The 17,500-nt window shown below is 45.6% G+C and overlaps 1 protein-coding gene across 1 annotated transcript in view; it reads right to left on the reverse strand.

The window, feature by feature from the left end:
* Positions 1–5,556: 5,556 nt before the first annotated feature.
* ttll7 (tubulin tyrosine ligase-like family, member 7) overlaps positions 5,557–17,500 on the reverse strand; it is a 91,056-nt gene continuing 79,112 nt past the window's right edge. Inside the window, exons 19-21 of the mRNA XM_063201729.1 lie at positions 16,417–16,577; positions 13,500–13,682; positions 5,557–7,901 (exon numbers count right to left, since the gene is read on the reverse strand). Coding sequence (XP_063057799.1) covers positions 7,781–7,901; positions 13,500–13,682; positions 16,417–16,577 — 465 coding nt within the window. The 3' untranslated portion in view covers positions 5,557–7,780. The remainder of the gene's footprint in view (positions 7,902–13,499; positions 13,683–16,416; positions 16,578–17,500) is intronic.

A 17,500-nucleotide genomic window follows, 5' to 3' on the forward strand; every position in this document is an offset into this window, starting at 1 on the left:
GAGACAGAGACAAAGACAGAGAGTGAGGCAGAATTATAATAAGAATAATAAGCGCTAAAATAAATGTTATACTATTATTGCATACAAAGTAGGCATTATAATGGCGATGATAATGATGATGATTATTGTTAACATTTTTAATATTATTAATATTATTGTTATTAATATTATTATTGTTGTTGATGTTATTATTATCATTATCATTATTATTGCTATTATTATTATTATTATTATTATTATTATTATTATTATTATTATTATCATCAAGATTGTTATGTGACATAGATATGCAAAGCAGGGCTGTTGGTGTTTATGAGTAAATCCAAAATATGCCAGGTGGCCGCTGGTAATTTGTTGATTAATGTCACCATCAGGGTGACAAGTTGTGACACGTCTGGTGGGGGATGAAGTGCTTTTGGAGCCAGCAGCCAGAAGGCCTGTGGCAGGCTGTTGCCGTGGACACACTTCAAGAGCAGTCTCACGGCCCTACCCTGGGGTCCGTATCTCGAAAGCGTCTTTGCTAACGACGGTAGCAACGTCCTTCGTAAGAGCGACTTAACTCTCTCTCTCGACAGCGACGCTCACCACTAAATCCAAGGGAATGGTGAGACGGTCTTAAGACGGTTAGCAACGACAAGAATCGAGAAACGGACCCCTGGCTGATATGGTAGGACACTCGTTTACTAACAGGCCGACCCAGGCTCGATTCCCGGCCCGGGTCCTTTGGCAGCCCTTCCCTGTCTCTCTCCCAACCCGCTTCCTGTCTCTACTTCACTGTCCTGTCTGAGATAAAACAATAAAGGCTTGTAAAGCCCCAAAAAATACTTTGAAAAAAGAGCAGTCTCACATGACGTCATGCCATACACAACATTACACATGACTACACAACGTAAACCACAGTATACCGTATAAACATAACACACCACCACCACCACCACCACTGTGTGTGGTAGGCAATTGCAGTGGACAGATACTTGGATTGCAACACGACATGATGTAATGTTGCCCATTACTTTACACATAAGATATAGCCTACATTCAACATACACCACCGAACGTAACTCACTATTAAACGGCTGCACCTCAGAAACCACTAGCCATGGATAGTGAGCCCTGAGCTGTGACGGTTGTGTTTTGCAGTATAGGCCCATCTTGTGTTGCTTTGCTACACATCTTTTTTTTAAAAATATTTTTTTGGCTTTTGTGCTTCATTTATGATAGGAAATGACAGGAAAAATTGCGGGGAGAGAGAGACGAGGAGGGACCGACAAATGACCCAGGCCGTAATCGAACCCGGGTTGCTGGCGTAGTAACCCAGTACTCCACCGTTAGGCCACGGCAGGGCCGTGTTGCTACACATCTTGACAGAGAACAAAAAAAGATAAAGGCCAAGGTGGCTCTGCTAATCCTTATTTAATTTTAAAAACGTATTTTTGAGCGATAATAATGTAAGCTACCCATAGTGCCCATAGTACACACAGACATTTGGAGTGCAATTGTATTAAGCATTTTGTTTTTTTGTTTTTTAACTGCGATAGTTTTTCTTCATATTGTAAAATTCTTCTTGTGGCAAAAAACAAGTGCATGAACAAGTGTGATGTTAATGTCAAACTTTCTCCAACCTGATGAAATCTCTTGGCCACATTAATCAGAAAAGCACTGACAGCTGTCCTTGTTGGGGAATCCAATGTGGCGAAAAGTGAAATATATGGTTGTGAGCGAGTAGAGTCTCTCATGACTTCACTCTGACCTTGACTCAATGTCAAGGTGTCTGACAGAAAACACAGAACACGGCCTGTCAACATCTTTTAGGTTATGTGGTAAATTCTGGAAGCAGAGTTGGAAACCTTGGGAACATGTCTCTGGATATGGAAGGGAGCAGAAGAAGGCCAACGTTATGATGAATGCTGAATGTACAAGAGGAGCCTTTTTATTCAGACAATGCTGTTTTAACACTTTGGCTATGTTTTTGTTTGTTTCTTTGTTTGTTTGTTCACTCTCAATTGCTTGTGCAGCAAAAGCCCGGTCATTCAAAACAAAATATTGAGAAATTTCTGAGCATATTGGTTGATAATTTAAAGGCTGTCTACTTTTTCCTATGGTAGTCTCATCACCACCATGTTGAAATGTTGAAGTTCCTAAGTCTGCATTGAACCCATCAAGTAGAAATTCACTTTTAAATGTTCTGTAATGGTCTCCATATTGCATGGTCCGCATAGTGTATACATTACAATAAATGTACAATACTGGTCGATAGTTTAGGCTCACCACACTTTCTCCCAGCATACTTTTTTCTGTCAATTCAGCTTATTCGGTTTCTACTTCAGTTCTAGTTTATAGACAATAGAATTTATAGACAATACATTGCAATAAATTACATTCAGCATTACTCAAAGTGGCCAGAATAGCCCAAAATGTATTCTAAACTTTCAACTAATCAAAAAAGTACCTTCAGCATTAATAATATCCAATTGCAATATCCAATTCATTCAGCAACTTTGACTTGAATTTGTAGCCAAGTTGGCAATGGAAAAAATGTCATAAACCTATTGGAAAGAGCAGAAACATATCTTTCCAATTGTCGTATTCTGTAATAAAAGAAATATCTATATAAAATGGATTAAAACACATATTATGTACAGTAATAAATATGCAAAACAGGTTTGATTTCATTCTTCTGTTTAAACAACTTGATGGGTGATCAAAACTTTTTTTTCACCTTTGGCGGTTCAGTAGGCCTACTTACTTTTGTATCATCTCAAGCTATTCAATGGATGTCTACTACTTGAATTGCAAAAAATAAGAGGAAGAATTAGGGTGGCCCCAAACTTTTGAACGGAACGGTAAGTGTCAAGTACCCCACAACAATATATACCCATAGAGCTTTGAATGTTCATATGCAAAAGCCTCAATATCCACTTGAAACCATATCTAATAATTTAGGAGAGGGTAACACCTAAAGAACATTACTTTGAAAACAGAGGCAAACGGTCATATCTGCTTATTTCTGTTGTTCTCAATTTCTGTCGTGTGCCTATTCACCGTTATCAAGTGTTATTCAGAACAATATGTACATTGCACATATAACAATAGCCAGTTGTATTTTTCATGAATGTACTTTATTATTTGCCATTGTCACCTACTTCCAAGTGATAGGTTTGGCAGGGTTATGGATTTCTCTATTTGGATTGCTGTTTGACTCACAACAAAAAAGCCTTGAGAGATAAGGGGAAAAAGTCGAAAATGTCAGCCTTCCAACATGTAGGCTAGTCAGTGGAAATAAAGCGAGTGGTGGAGGCAGATGTTATGGCGCAGGCCAGGCAGCCAGACTTGTCTGACATTTTCACAAGTCCACTGACTTTTCCCGGTGTTTGGATAAAAGGGCTCGCTGTGCCGGCCTTGCTTGTCTGGGTCTATAAATGCGGTGTTTAGTGTGTGTGTGTGTGTGTACTTTACTATCGCATCTGGGCAGGGCCCGTGTCACACAGCTCCCAAGCTCACGTCTCTTCCCTCTCACAGCAGACGGATGGATGAAACACTCTGCTGTTTATTTAAACGGGGCCACACACACACACACACACACACACACACACACACACACACACACACACACACACACACACACACACACACACACACACACACACACACACACACACACACACACACACACACACACACACACACACACACACAGCAGTGATGGCGGGTGGCACATGCTTCATGCCCCTGGGTTATCTCCCTTCAGTGATAGTGATGAGCAAGTACACTGGCCAACTGTGTGTGTGTGTGTGTGTGTGTGTCAGTGTGAGCATGTGTTATGTGCTTGTGTGTTAACACACCTGTTTGTGTGCTTCATTGTGTGTGTGTGTCAGTGTGAGCATGTGTGCATGTACTTGTGTATTAACACGCCTGTTTGTACAGTATGCTTCATTGTGTGTGTGTGTGTGTGTGTGTGTGTGTGTGTGTGTGTGTGTGTGTTCATCCCATGCCCATGCTGGTGGTGTGGTTGTGAGCCAGGAGCATGGAGGGGGGAATCAGGTGTACTTGCCTTCTCACCTGTGGTCCTCTTCTCACCTGTGGTCAGGGCACACCTCAAGTCTGGCATGCACACTTGCTCAGGTGACGTGGTGGGGTGAGAGAAGAATGGGGGGAGCAGTGTGTGTGAGTGAGAGAGAGAGAGAGAGAGAGAGAGAGAGAGAGAGAGAGAGAGAGAGAGAGAGAGAGAGAGAGAGAGAGAGAGAGAGAGAGAGAGAGAGAGAGAGAGAGAGAGAGAGATTCTGTGTCAATGTGAGCAAATGTGTTGAGTGTGAAGAAAACGGGGGTGCTATGTGGGGGCTGAAAGAGTTGTGTGGGGGTGTGTAAGTGTGTGTATATACCGTATGTGTGTGTGTCAGAGAGAGAGGGTGGGAAGCAATGCTGTCTAGTGGAATTAGCACAAGGGAAAGAACGAGTGGAAGGGAAAGAATGTCTGTGGTAAAATGAGTTTAAGAGGGAAGTGTGTGTGTGTGTGTGTGTGTGTGTGTGTGTGTGTGTGTGTGTGTGTGTGTGTGTGTGTGTGTGTGTGTGTGTGTAAAAAGAGAGGGGTGGGGGTGAATAACGAAGCCAAGGCATTATGTCGGTGCTGTGTGTGTTTGAGCGTGGGTGTGAGGATAAGGGAGCCAAGGCATATTGTTGGAGTTGTGCGTGTGTGTGTGTGTTTGTGTGTGTGTGTGTGGTGTAATGTCAGTGGAGGTTTGCTGCTGGCCTGAGCAGGCCGCTCTGCATGTGTAAATAAGGGAATGAACACCCCCGTCCGCTTCCAATCCTTGTCAGGTCACAACGCGGCAGGCCGGCATTTAAATCTCACATCGTCGGGTGGCTGTGGCGGGTGTCACGGCCATCACGCCTTGCTCCCCAGTGGTAATGGCCGGGGGTCCTCTGTTGTGCCCACGGCAAAAATAACGCCGGTTATAACCAGAGCCGGCGACCGATGAAGGCCCAGGAGAGGACGCAATGAGGACAGAGGGTCAGAGAGGTGATCAGCGCATGCAGGGATTGGAGGGGCTCTGGAGGGGAGGAAGTGGAGAAGTCTCCTGTGTGTTTGTCCTCCTGTCTTCTGTTCTGTCTTATTATTTTAATATCGGTTCTGCTTGGAGTATTTGTTTTCTTTTATGTCTGCTTTTGCTGTTCGTGCATGTTGTACGTGGTGTCAACTTGCACTGTTTATTTGGTGGTGATGACCAAAGATGTCTTCAGCCGTTCCTGTTGTGTTTGTTTCTCGAAAAGGTTTAATAAAAAGTTTATCGCAAAACAAATGGCTGAGAGGCTGTGGTTCCTGCCGTGCGTTGTGCTAAGTGGCTGGAAGAGCATAACAAAAACATGGCTGAGACTCTAATATCGACAATCTTTCGAATAAAAACGTGCCCATGATTCCAAATGCAGCAATTTCCCTAATGAAAAAGCATGTAATGTAAAAAAGGGTGCTTAGCAGGATAATAAAATATTTACTACTGTACAATTATACCAGCTGCGAAGATCACAACAGTGAGAAAAATCACCAATACACACGAGAAGTCAGGGGTGTCTTAAGCATTTTATTGCTATGTAAACTTCGGAAAAAACCTTGGTAACAACCAAAAAACAAAACAAAAGAAAACAAAATAAACCTGGCAAAACAAGAGTTTGGCAAGGTAAAATGAGGCTAAGGAGATCAGGAAAACGGGGTTGTGGGAGTAAAGTATTCCTCGTAATCATCTTTTCACACAAGGTCGGCATCATGGTTCGCTCTGCCGCTTTACAACCAGCTGCTAGCTATCAACCAGGAGCTGTGAAGAGGAGGGCACTCCATGACGGGGCTGCATAAACGTGTAAGTGCTCCACTCTCGTAAAAAGATGAGGTCGGCCACACTGGGGACACGCACACCACACCACACGCGGTAGAACTCACTGCTGTAGCCGGCTGTTTAACCTTTTTCTTAAAAATACGCAAACTAATACACCAACTTAACTGATTGGATGAAGGTTTTTTTTTGATTGGCACAATGATGACCATTTCTGTTCCTTAGAAACTCAACTCAAGGTTAAATTAAATAGTAAACACTGTCAAATTCACTGCAAAAAAATTGCAGACGTTAATATCCTATACGTCAGTTCAGTGCCATATGTAAATATGACATTCTACCTGCAGAAAAGGCATATCGCCATATTCCAAAAAATACTGTACCATAAATACTTAAGAGCAACACCAGTAATAACAATGCCTTGTCAAACCAACCCAACAACAAACAAAAAAACTAAAACCATAGCAAATGCTTTTGTGAACAAAACAAAGTTCAAGTAAGCAGACACTCTGCCGTGGAAAGGAAAAAAAACAAATCACACAAAATTCAAGTAAGCAGATCCTTTTCAGTCTGTTGACACTGGGTGCAGGGGAAAGGGGCTGAGACTGGTCATGCAGGCAGCAGTGATGCAATCAGCTGCAGAGAGGCTTTGGAGACAGCCAGAGGGAGGGACGGGAGAGAGACAGAGAGAGAGAGAGAGACAGAGAGAGAGAGAGAGAGAGAGAGAGAGAGAGAGAGAGAGAGAGAGAGATGGTGGGAGGGAATGGGGTGCATATTCAAAGCAGTATCCTCATCCACAGAGTTCATTTTGGTTCCTCACTGGATGGCTGCAAAGCATTCTTCTTTCAAACGTGTCTTCTATCAAACTGACAGCTTTGCTCTTTTCTTCCCTTTTTTTACGTCGTTTTTTTGTTGTTTTTGTTTTGTTTTTCATGACAAATGCATTTCCGATATGGAGGGGAAACCTCGCCCCATTTGCTAAACTACTCCCTGTTCCCCCTCGTAACACAATATATTATGGATTTAAATTAGAGGTCAATGGATAGGTCTTAAATGCTCTTGGCAAATAGTGCAATCTAACATGACGATAACGTTAACATAAAAAAATCTTATGGACATACTCTTAAAAAACAAACAAACAATCAATAAATTAAAAACGCTGAAAATGTTTCCATACACTAATATAAATAAAATTCAATCTCTTCTACAGCTTATTCCTCTAAGGAATTACTTTATCACACCATTCCATCTACACATCACTAAAGCATTCATAAACGTATGTCTTTTGTTTTTCAAGATGTCTTAAACCTCAGAATAAATTAATGCATTGTTGTTTTTTCACATTGTGTTGCTTCTTTACAGTATCATGACTTGGAACTGTACAAGCTGGACAGAGTAGAGGAGGAGAGGAGGAGAGGAGGAGAGGAGGAGAGGAGAGATGGGCATGGAGGGAGATGCTACCCAGCTGGTACCGAGCATGGTCACTCGAGGGCTGGCACGGGGAGCTAATAGTCTCAAACGAACCGGTGCGGTATCCCGATGGCTAGGCAAATCTCTCCCATATGCTCCTGTGGCACAGGCTCCTGGCCCGCACTGGGGGAGCGGAGCTGATCTGAACTGAGCTGAGCTGCCTTGGGCAGGACATGGGAGGGGAGACATTCAGGAACAGAGGGGGGCAGGATTGAACAGTGCAGGGACAAGAGAGTGCAGGACAGGAGAGGAGTAGCTAGGAGGTAGATGGGCAGGAGCAGAGAGGAGTGTAGGGGAGCGGTCTAGGCAACACTAAGTGACCTGGGCAGGGGGAGGAGGGATGACAATGGGGGGGCACAGAGGAGTTGTGGAGCGTTGTGGAGACTCGCTCCTGGGGTCCAGGATGCAGCAGAGAGGGGAGCTGTTGGAGCCAGCCAGCGGGCGGGTAGGGTGGGGTGGGGTGGGGTCAGCTGGGGTCAGGCAGGAGGTCAGAAGTGGCCCATCCTGGTGGTGAAGAGACTGCGGGAGCGAGGCATGGCCGAGGAGACGCGGCCAAGGCTGGAGGAAGGCCACTTGATTATGAACTGGGACGTGACTGGCACCAGATACCTGCGCAGAAGGGCGAGAGAGAGATCAAGAGAGAGAGTTGGAGTGAGTGAGGCAGGAGGAGAATAGGAGGGGAGGGTGACAGATATAGTGTGTGACAGAGAGATGAAGAGAAAGGGGGGGCAGAGCAATGGCAAGAAAATGGGAGAGAGAGAGAGAGAGAGAGAGAGAGAGAGAGAGAGAGAGAGAGAGAGAGATGAGGAGAAAAGGGGGAGACAGAGAGAGTGTGTGTGTGTGTGTGTGTGTGTGTGTGTGTGTGTGTGTGTGTGTGTGTGTGTGTGTGTGTGTGTGTGTGTGCGCACGCGAGAGAGAGAGAGAGAGAGAGAGAGAGAGAGAGAGAGAAAGAGAGAGAAGATGAAGAAGAAAAAGAAATGAAGAGAAAAGGTTTGGGGGGTGTGTGGGTGGTGGTTGAAGAGTTGGCCATGAGTGGTGTGGTAGCCGGCGGATTGGAGGGGAGCGGGCACAGACAGCAGTGACCGGCGGCGTCAAGGAGGCCCGGGCTCCAGCCTGAATAATCAGATCAGGTCACATTAACGCGTGCTTCACAATCTGTCACACACGGCCTAGCGCGGCTAATGCAGTATCAGGCTTCCCACCGACGTGAGGACTTCTGTGACAGCTGTAATGATGATGGATTGGCCCGAGCGTCAATCAGTTGCGCCGGCTTTGCGAGGCCGGCAAGAGTCGAGTCTGTTAAGTGTCCACAGTGTTTACGTATTTGTTTTCAGCCGAACAGACGGTTGTGAAAGTGGATGCTAGGATAAGGTAATTAGCGCCGGCGGTGAGACACCAGGGTTAACCGGTTAAGACACAGGTTGGCCTACATAGGATTAAACTGGCCTAATGCACCGTCGGAAGAAACCGCTCCCAGAGAGAGAGCCACAGAGTGGAATCAAACGTCAAGCGGTTCCTTGGCAGCGCAGGCCACATTACTATTTTTAAGGGCCTTGAACAAAAGTTGCGTCTTGGCATAACTTAACAGTTTGGCAGCTCAAATTAAACCCCTGACTCAGACAGCTTATTGTAAAATAATTCCTCATTTCGCTGGCAGATCGCTCGGCCCGTGTGACAGGCCTGCCTTGTAAAACACTGCCAGGACAAATTAGCGAATCTGCTTCTTTAAGTGCACCAAAAAAAGCCTTGTACTACGGAGGGCATCAAACTGCAACACGAGCCCTCCCCGGGAGAATTGGGAAGATTCAAATTAACTTCATTTAGTTCAAGAAGAGTGTCCTTGAAAACTGTTCAAGTGCGCCACTTACACTTGTTAGACGTATTCATGAGACCCGTTGTGCTATAGCTGCTTACGGATCAACTGGTCCGCGCCCACAGGAGAGCTGTACTGCTATTGTGCGGGAGCCTGTGTCTGGACTGCTTTGAACATTTCCACAGTGAGCCGCTAATGATCCATCCGCATCGGAACAGGAGGCAAATTAATCTTCGCACTATTTATCGGCGGACAGCCTCCTCCTCTACTTGCTTGCCTGTGTTAAAGAGTGTACAACTAAGAGAGCGAGCAGACCGCACCTCTTGTTTTTTCACTTTTGGTGACTTTCTTTCACCATGTGCATGCTGGGAAGAAGTGTTTTTTGGTCACGGTGGCACATCAGCGGTCATAATTAGTCAGGAATGGGCTAATGAGAGAGACGAGTGTGAAAGAAGATAGGCATTCGGGAGGACGTAGGAGAGGGGAGGGAAGGCAGAACTTTGGCCTGCAATACCTACATGCTGCCTCCAAATGGGTTTTAAATCACTTGCAGATTTGCCGAAGTGTCATTTTGGAGAGCTTTGTAATCCGAACTCATTTCCAACAGCTGAGCATAGATTATTTTGGTGCTAAGAACCTACTTCCAGGTATTTTTATTACACTTTTTTTTGGTAAGTTGCGCATGCCAAGACGATGACCTAATGCTGGAAAACAGAAATCAGACACTCTCCCGGGAACGATAAAGGTTTCATTTTTTTCTCCCCAGAATAGTCTGGGCATTTGTCATATCCTTCCAATTTTGATGTGTGATTTTTCAATTACAGTTCAATTTTTACAATATAATTCACAGTAATTCTGGGACTGCTTTATTTGGAATTGCAATAACTGTATCTTTGTATGTCAATGCGTTACATCTTGCCAATGATAACAAACTATTAAAATGGTGTACGTACAAGGTCAAGAGATCATTAAGAATCATGATTGACATATTACAGCAAAAACGAATTGATGAAACCGAACAAAAATATACTCTGACATGAATTAACACAAAAACAGTCTGAGTAAACCAAAAAAAACTGAACTCAGTCTGGACAAGGCTGCTTTTTAAACATACAACCCAAGGTTACCAAAGCCCCAAGAAAGAAAGAAAGAAAGAAAACCCAATTCAGACTGAAGAGGACATTCTTTAGTCTGACAACACTAGCATAAATGTGTTCATCTTAAATTGAGAGCACAATGTTCAGCACAAAATAGACAAGGACGACATTGAATGTCCACTCTCAGCAGGAATTCGAAAGTTCAAACGGTTTTGTTGAGCAACGAGTGTAAAGTGTGTTGTGGACATGGCAAATAATAGATGGCATGAACACTAGTGGAAAATACCAAAAAATGTAGTGAGGTAAATAACCCAGTCTGGGAACTTAGTATGTCAAGAGACACACTTGGTATGGTAACTGAAGCACACTGCCAAAACTCATGCGAGTTTCCAAAGGAAGGAGTTGTGAGAGAGAAAAAAGTGAAATCTATGACCATGCCAAGTGTGTCTCCTGAATCCAACAGAACACCTCTGGGAGATTGTATACGGTATATATATATATAATATATGTATGGTATTCTAAAATGGCAGCACAACATGGGCCCTCCAGCATACGGCAGCAGCTGGAGAGTGAGGTCTGCACGTCTGAGGCATGGCAGTGCCTGAGCCTCTTTCTCTCCAGGGATTTACGCAACACTGTCTGCCTCTACGCGGACTGGCTTTGAACCTGCCACTGGAACAGTCGTATGAAAAGTTTTAAAACACATAATATCAGAAAAAAGATCTCAAAAGAATAGAAAATAGAAAAGATCTCAAATAAAAAATAAATATCAATCTGTGAATTGAAAGTTTAATGACTTGCATCAAGTTCCTGTTGCAAGACCCACATTATTATTAATGGCACATATCCAGACTGTTTGTAATTTCACATTAGCCACAAATACTACAATGTTTACGACAGTGGTAATGCGATTACTACGAGGTGACACAGTTGCAAGTCATTGAAGTGATACCTCACAGAGATTCAATTGTGTGTGTGTGTGTGTGTGTGTGTGTGTGTGTGTGTGTGTGTGTGTGTGTGTGTGTGTGTGTGTGTGTGTGTGTGTGTGTGTGTGTGTGTGTGTGTGTGTGTGTGTGTGTGTGTGCGCGTGCACGCGTGCATGTGTATGTGTGAGTGTAAGAAAATCCTTTTGCTGTATGCATATCCAACCCAAAGCATCTTTTATAAATGCAATGAATGAGGGGTTTTAAATTATATGAATGAAGGATTTACTTTAAAACACATTTCTAAAGATTACATTTCATTATGATCAAAATGTGTCTAAAATGAAACCCTAACATCTCTACAGCCCATGTAGCAGAGGTAAGAGCACACCACTGGACTTCCTCGGCTGCACAAAGTTTCCTGCTATGGTCAGCCCAAGACCCGCACACAGCACAGCAGCCCACAGGAAGTGGTCAGTTTAGTTCATATGGAGAAAAATTCAGTGGCTTTGCATAAGATCGAGAAATACTATAAAGAATAAGACCAGTCATGCGAAACTGATTGGGGAGGAAATCTTCAGCGCTCTCTCGCTCTCTTGCGCTGGTACTGTGCTATAAAGGTATGACATGTCACACAATAGGCCCCTTGTGTTTTGTAGGCACACAATAGCCATGAAAAGCGCTAATCTGTACACCGTCGCCCGGTTATAATTCATACTAAACGCACCTGAGTGAAAACTATATTAAGGTCACTTATTCAGCGGCTCATCTGTTTCTATAATTAAATTAGCCCCGCTCTCAGGAGACCTACTAACCTGAAAGCAAGTTTGGGGGTCATTACTTAGCCACATGCTTTTGAAATAGAGAGAGAAGAAACACACACATGCAGGAACACACATACACACGCACACACGCACACGCACACACACGCACACACTCATGCACGCATGTACACACGTCCACTCTCTCTCTCTCTCTCTCTCTCTCTCTCTCTCTCTCTCTCTCTCTCTCTCTCTCTCACACACACACGCACACACAAGCACCCACGCACCCACACAGAGAACCACATCCTGATCCATGTGTTCTGCACACAGGCTTTCGCTGCTTTGGCACAGAGTAGGGTTCAGGGTAGAAACAGAGAGAAGAAGCGAGAGAGTGAGATGGGGAGAGAGAGAGAGAGAGAGAGAGAGAGAGAGAGAGAGAGAGAGAGAGAGAGAGAGAGAGAAGAAAGAGAAACAGAAAGCAGAGAAAGGCAGAGAAAGGCAGAGAAAGGCGGAGGGAGGCACCCTGACAGAGCAAAAGAAATTAAAAGACAATAGGGAGCGAATGAGCAGGAGGCAGAGAGCAAAGAGATAACAAGATGAGCAGAGAAAGAGAGGAGGGCGGACCGGGGGGGGNAGAGAGACAGGGAGAGGTCGAGGACAGAGAAAACCAGATGTAGACACAGAGAGATAACAAAGAGCAAAGAGAGAGAGATAGCAGAAAAGTATAGAAGATGAAAGAGCAAAGACCAGGCATAGGGAGGAGGAGAGAGAGGGAGAGCTCAAGAGAGACAGAACAGGTAGCGAAAAGAGAGGTGAAACAGCAGAATAAGAAATAGCAAAGGAATGCAGAGAGAAGGAAAAGAGGGATGGAGAAAAGAGAAATAAAAGAGAATAGGCGCAGTAAAGAAAAGGGAGGAAGAACCAGATAATGGACGATAGAGAGAGGAGGGGGGGTGGGTGGGGTGAAAAAGCGAAAGGGAGAGTAACGAGGAGGGTGCAGGCCAGGGAAGATGCAGGGAGGGAGCCAGGACAGGTGAGCCACCCAGCCAGCAGGTTGTCAGGCTCACCTGGTGCCCTCCCCTCCCACTTGGAGCGGAGGCCAGGGAGGGTGAGGGGTAGCGGTGGTGGAGGGACGGAGAGGGGAAAGACATGGCGAGAAAGGGTGTCACGTGCCAGGCTGCAGTACAGTAGGTCTTTCACCTGCGTCCTCCCCTCCCACTCAGAGCGGAGACCAGGGATGGTGAGAGGTGGGCAGGGCTGGTTTGGGACCACAAACCGGTCTGGGAATTTTTGCTATAGACCAGCCCCTCACCCCCACATCCATACGACAATAATGATGGGCTCTGTCCACTGTAGTATATTAAAGATGCACCAATGGGCCGGTCTCTATTGAAAAATTTGAAACAAACAAACAAACAAAAGACAAAAGCATTGGTCCTGGATGACTGTCGGGCCCACCGGGAAAAAGCCCAGTATGCCTGATTACCAGTATAGCCCTGGAGGTGGGGGAGACAGAGACAGAGAAAAGGAGAGATGGCGAGAAAGACAATGGGAGAAACAGAGGAAGGAGAGTGGTGCCAGACAGGGCTCCAGCACAGGAGGCCTCTCACCTGGTGTCCTCCCACTCGGAGCTGAGGCCGGGGATGGTGCCGCGGGAGTCCTGGACAAACTTGTAGACCACCAGCAGGCAGTCGCGACACAGCTGCACCACCCGCCTGCAGCAGTGCAGCTCCTGAGTCGTCACCACCTCGCTGCCACGGTTGAAGATGCACTCCCACGACGAGCTGAACATGCTACTCAGGAGAGAGAGAGAGAGAGAGAGAGAAGGGAAAAACAGAGATAGAGAGAGAGAGTGAGAGAGAGAGAGAGAGAGAGAGAGAGAGAGAGAGAGAGAGAAGGGAAAAACAGAGATAGAGACATATTAAGAAACAGTGAAACAGACAACAGGGCCACCCAGAGACAGAGAGACACACACATACAATGATAGATAGACAGAGAGAGCAAGGCCACTCAGAGAGAAACAACGTTTTTATCGTATTGATGTAATGGTACTGAAACTGGATGATGCATACCATTGTTTCCTGATGCACTTTGGCAAGAGTATTTCCCCCGTCATGGTAATCAAGCAACTTTCAAATTGAATTGAAATGAGGAAGACAGGAGTGGAAGAAAGAGGTACTGAGAATGAGAGAGTGACAGGCAGAGAGAGAGAAAGAGAAGAGGGACAGAGAGAGTGAGAGAGAGAGAGAGAGAGAGAGAGAGAGAGAGAGAGAGAGAGAGAGAGAGAGACAGAGACAGAGACAGAGACGAAAGACAAAGGGAAAGGAGGGAAAGATGGACATTGAAGGAGAGAGAGAAACAGACAGACAGAGGGGGGTGAGAGAGAGAGACAGAGAGAAAGACAGAGAGACAGAGGGATCCACAGCAACAAAGGCGGGGGAGAGTGAATGAGTGAGTGAGTGAGGGCGAAATGGACAGAGGGGGTAAGACTGAGGGACACAAGGGGAAAGGAGAGATCAATCGAGTGTGATATACGCGTATATAAATGAAAGCTTTTCCGACTACAAATGAAGGGACAAATTAACCATCCAGCACGCCCCCTCTCCTGCTCCGCACTGTCTGGGGCCATAGTTGTGAGCGTAGTTAAACATATGCGCTACTCATTATGGCCTTCTTTAAACTCGTCCTTTTGATTCCTTTGGGCTTTAAAAAGATGAATATATATGGACACCGTAAAAAGATTTGAGAGAGAGAAAGAGAGAGAGAGGGGAAAAAAAGTTTTTCAAAGTGTCCCATTTATTCGTCGCATTATACTTTGAGCCAAGGAGTGACTGTGACACGGTGGATTCTCCACGACGACGGCGACTGACCGGGTTGTTTGATTGGGAGACATGAAATGAGATGTACGAGAACCCTGCGGGATGAGACGGGTGTGTGTGTGTGTGTGTGTGTGTGTGTGTGTGTGTGTGTGTGTGTGTGTGTGTGTGCACGCAGTGCGTGAGTGAGTGAGTGAATGTGTGTGTGTGTGTGCACGCAGTGCGTGAGTGAGTGAGTGAATGTGTGTGTGTGTGTGTGTGTGTGTGTGTGTGTGTGTGTGTATGAGTGTGTAAGAAATACGGGGTGGCCCCTCTCCATTTCTCCTCTCTCCTCCTCAAAATCAAGAGCCTCCTGGGAGACTGTCTCACGTCTGCACATCGCGCGTCCCGAAGTCTCACTGCTGCGCTCCCCCTCAGTATCGCTTCCCCCTGATTAAAGCAGTGTACGGTGTGGAGAGACAGACGGGACACCATGGGCGTTCCCTCCTCCCGCACCTCTCGCTCTCGTCTTATGGCACAGCATCCTGCGAAGCACAATGGCGGCTACTGTACGCAGATGACGGCACCTGCCACTCACGTTTAACGCGCTGGTATAAATGCCCGTTCGTCAATTAAGAACGGAAACGGCAACACCAGGCCGGGAGAGTTCCGTGCCGCGCCGTGCCACGCACAAATAAGCCTGGGAAGCCGGCGTCTGCTCGTGCGAGACAAGCGGTGGCGCACACACGCACAGCGCATCCACTCCTCACCAAAGGGGGAGGCGACAAAGTGGAGGAGCGAAAAGGTCAAATCTTTATCGGCTGTGGAATGAAAGACGGCACAGCTGGCGCTGTGAAATCACATGATTGCACTTTGTGTCCGCGAGCCAGCGTGGGTTTCTCAGCAGAGACGTGGAGTTTGAGAATTACGTGGAGCTTTGAAAAAAAAATGTGGTGGGGGTTTGGTGGGGGCATTGCAATTATTTTCTTTTCTTTCCCTCTTTTCTTTGCACATGTATGCGAAGCGCCACTAGCAGAGACAGGATTTTGATCACAACCTATTGTGACTTCTGCAGAGAGCAGACACACAACCTGTTTCTCTTAACTAACATGCTGCATAAACATATGGCGTAGGCTCGCGATGTTTTTTTACAATCGCCTAAAAAGCTTCACCAGACAGATGTTTACAACACTTACTGTCACACATAAGTCAGCAGTAGTGCCAATGAGCACGCTTATACCATTTGTTTAAAGATCAGCTCACAGGCACACTTTTTTTCTTCTGCTTTTTTAGTTTCCTTTATATATTTGGCAGTGCTTTTCCAGAACATTTATTTTTACCTTTTTTCGAGGTCTCATGCATTCATTCTCCAGAAATGAATATTCAAATAACTGACAAAGTATCATTTTCACATTATTTAACAGAGTAACGCTGAACTGAAACCTATAAAAGTTATGTGATACTAAATTTGACGTGCGGTTAAAAAAAAAAGAAATGAAATACAACTCAAATATTCCCCCTTGGCCAAGAGAGAAAAGCATTCAGAGAAAGAAGCGCAGACTGAACATTCTCAAGCAGGAGGGAGAACGAATGCAGTACAGTACCGGTGGATGGTGGATTCACATGAAAGCACAAAGAACGAGTGAATAGTTCTTTATTTATTTCTTTATTTCTTTTTTTTCTCTTTTGTATTTTCTGGTGGTTTTTAATGGAGTGCTTTTCTTTGACTTACCCGGAGCTGGAGAAGCAGTTCCAGAGGCCCTGGCCGTGGCTCCAGAGCAGGCGTGTGAAGACGCGGCTGAAAAGGCGGTATAAGTGTAAACTCTCCACGTCGGGCTCCCGCCAGACCCGCTGCAGCACCGAGCGCACGTTGGTGCGAACAATGTCCAGAACCTTTCAATCAAACAGTCCAACACACACACACACACACACACACACACACACACACACACACACACACACACACACACACACACACACACACACACACACACACACACCCACACACACACACACACACACAGAATAGAAACGCATGCACGCGCGGTTACACACACACACATAAAAAAACACACACGCCCGGACGCACGCACGTACGTACACACACACACACACACACACACACACACACACACACACACACACAGACACACACACACACACACACACACACACACACACACACACACACACACACACACACGCACACACAGACACACACAGACACACACACACACACACACACACACACACACACACACACACACACACAGACCGACACACAGACAGACACACAGACACACAGACACACACACACTCACACACACACACACACACGAAAAATACAATAAATTCTGAGACATTCAGTCGAGAGCAAGAACTAGAGAGGGGGTATTTTTAACTTTCCAACTATATTCTCAACTCTCTGTTTTTAAAGTTCTGCCTTATTTAATCCATGTGCACTAGCCGATGACTAATAGAGCTGTGTTTTATGGCAGCCATGATAAAGAACACCATGGGTGGGGTTTGCCTAAAAGAGAGCACACACACACACACACTTTCACATTCGAACACACGCACACACACTTGCTCACAGGCACGCACGTTTTTGCTCTCTCGCTCTGTCTCTCTCTCTCAAACACACACATGCACTCGTATAGTACATCTGCGCTCGTTAAGCGTTAGGGGATGAGCCCCGATTACCAAACCCATTTCACATTGTCTCATATCCAAAAAAAAGAGCCCTCCATGAAACTGATATCTCAGTCCCCATCCCTATCCCTGTCCTGTCCCCTCCCCTTTCCCCTCCCTTCTTC

The sequence above is a fragment of the Engraulis encrasicolus genome, chromosome 6 (genome assembly GCF_034702125.1).
Source record: "Engraulis encrasicolus isolate BLACKSEA-1 chromosome 6, IST_EnEncr_1.0, whole genome shotgun sequence".
Taxonomy (NCBI): Eukaryota; Metazoa; Chordata; class Actinopteri; order Clupeiformes; family Engraulidae; genus Engraulis; species Engraulis encrasicolus.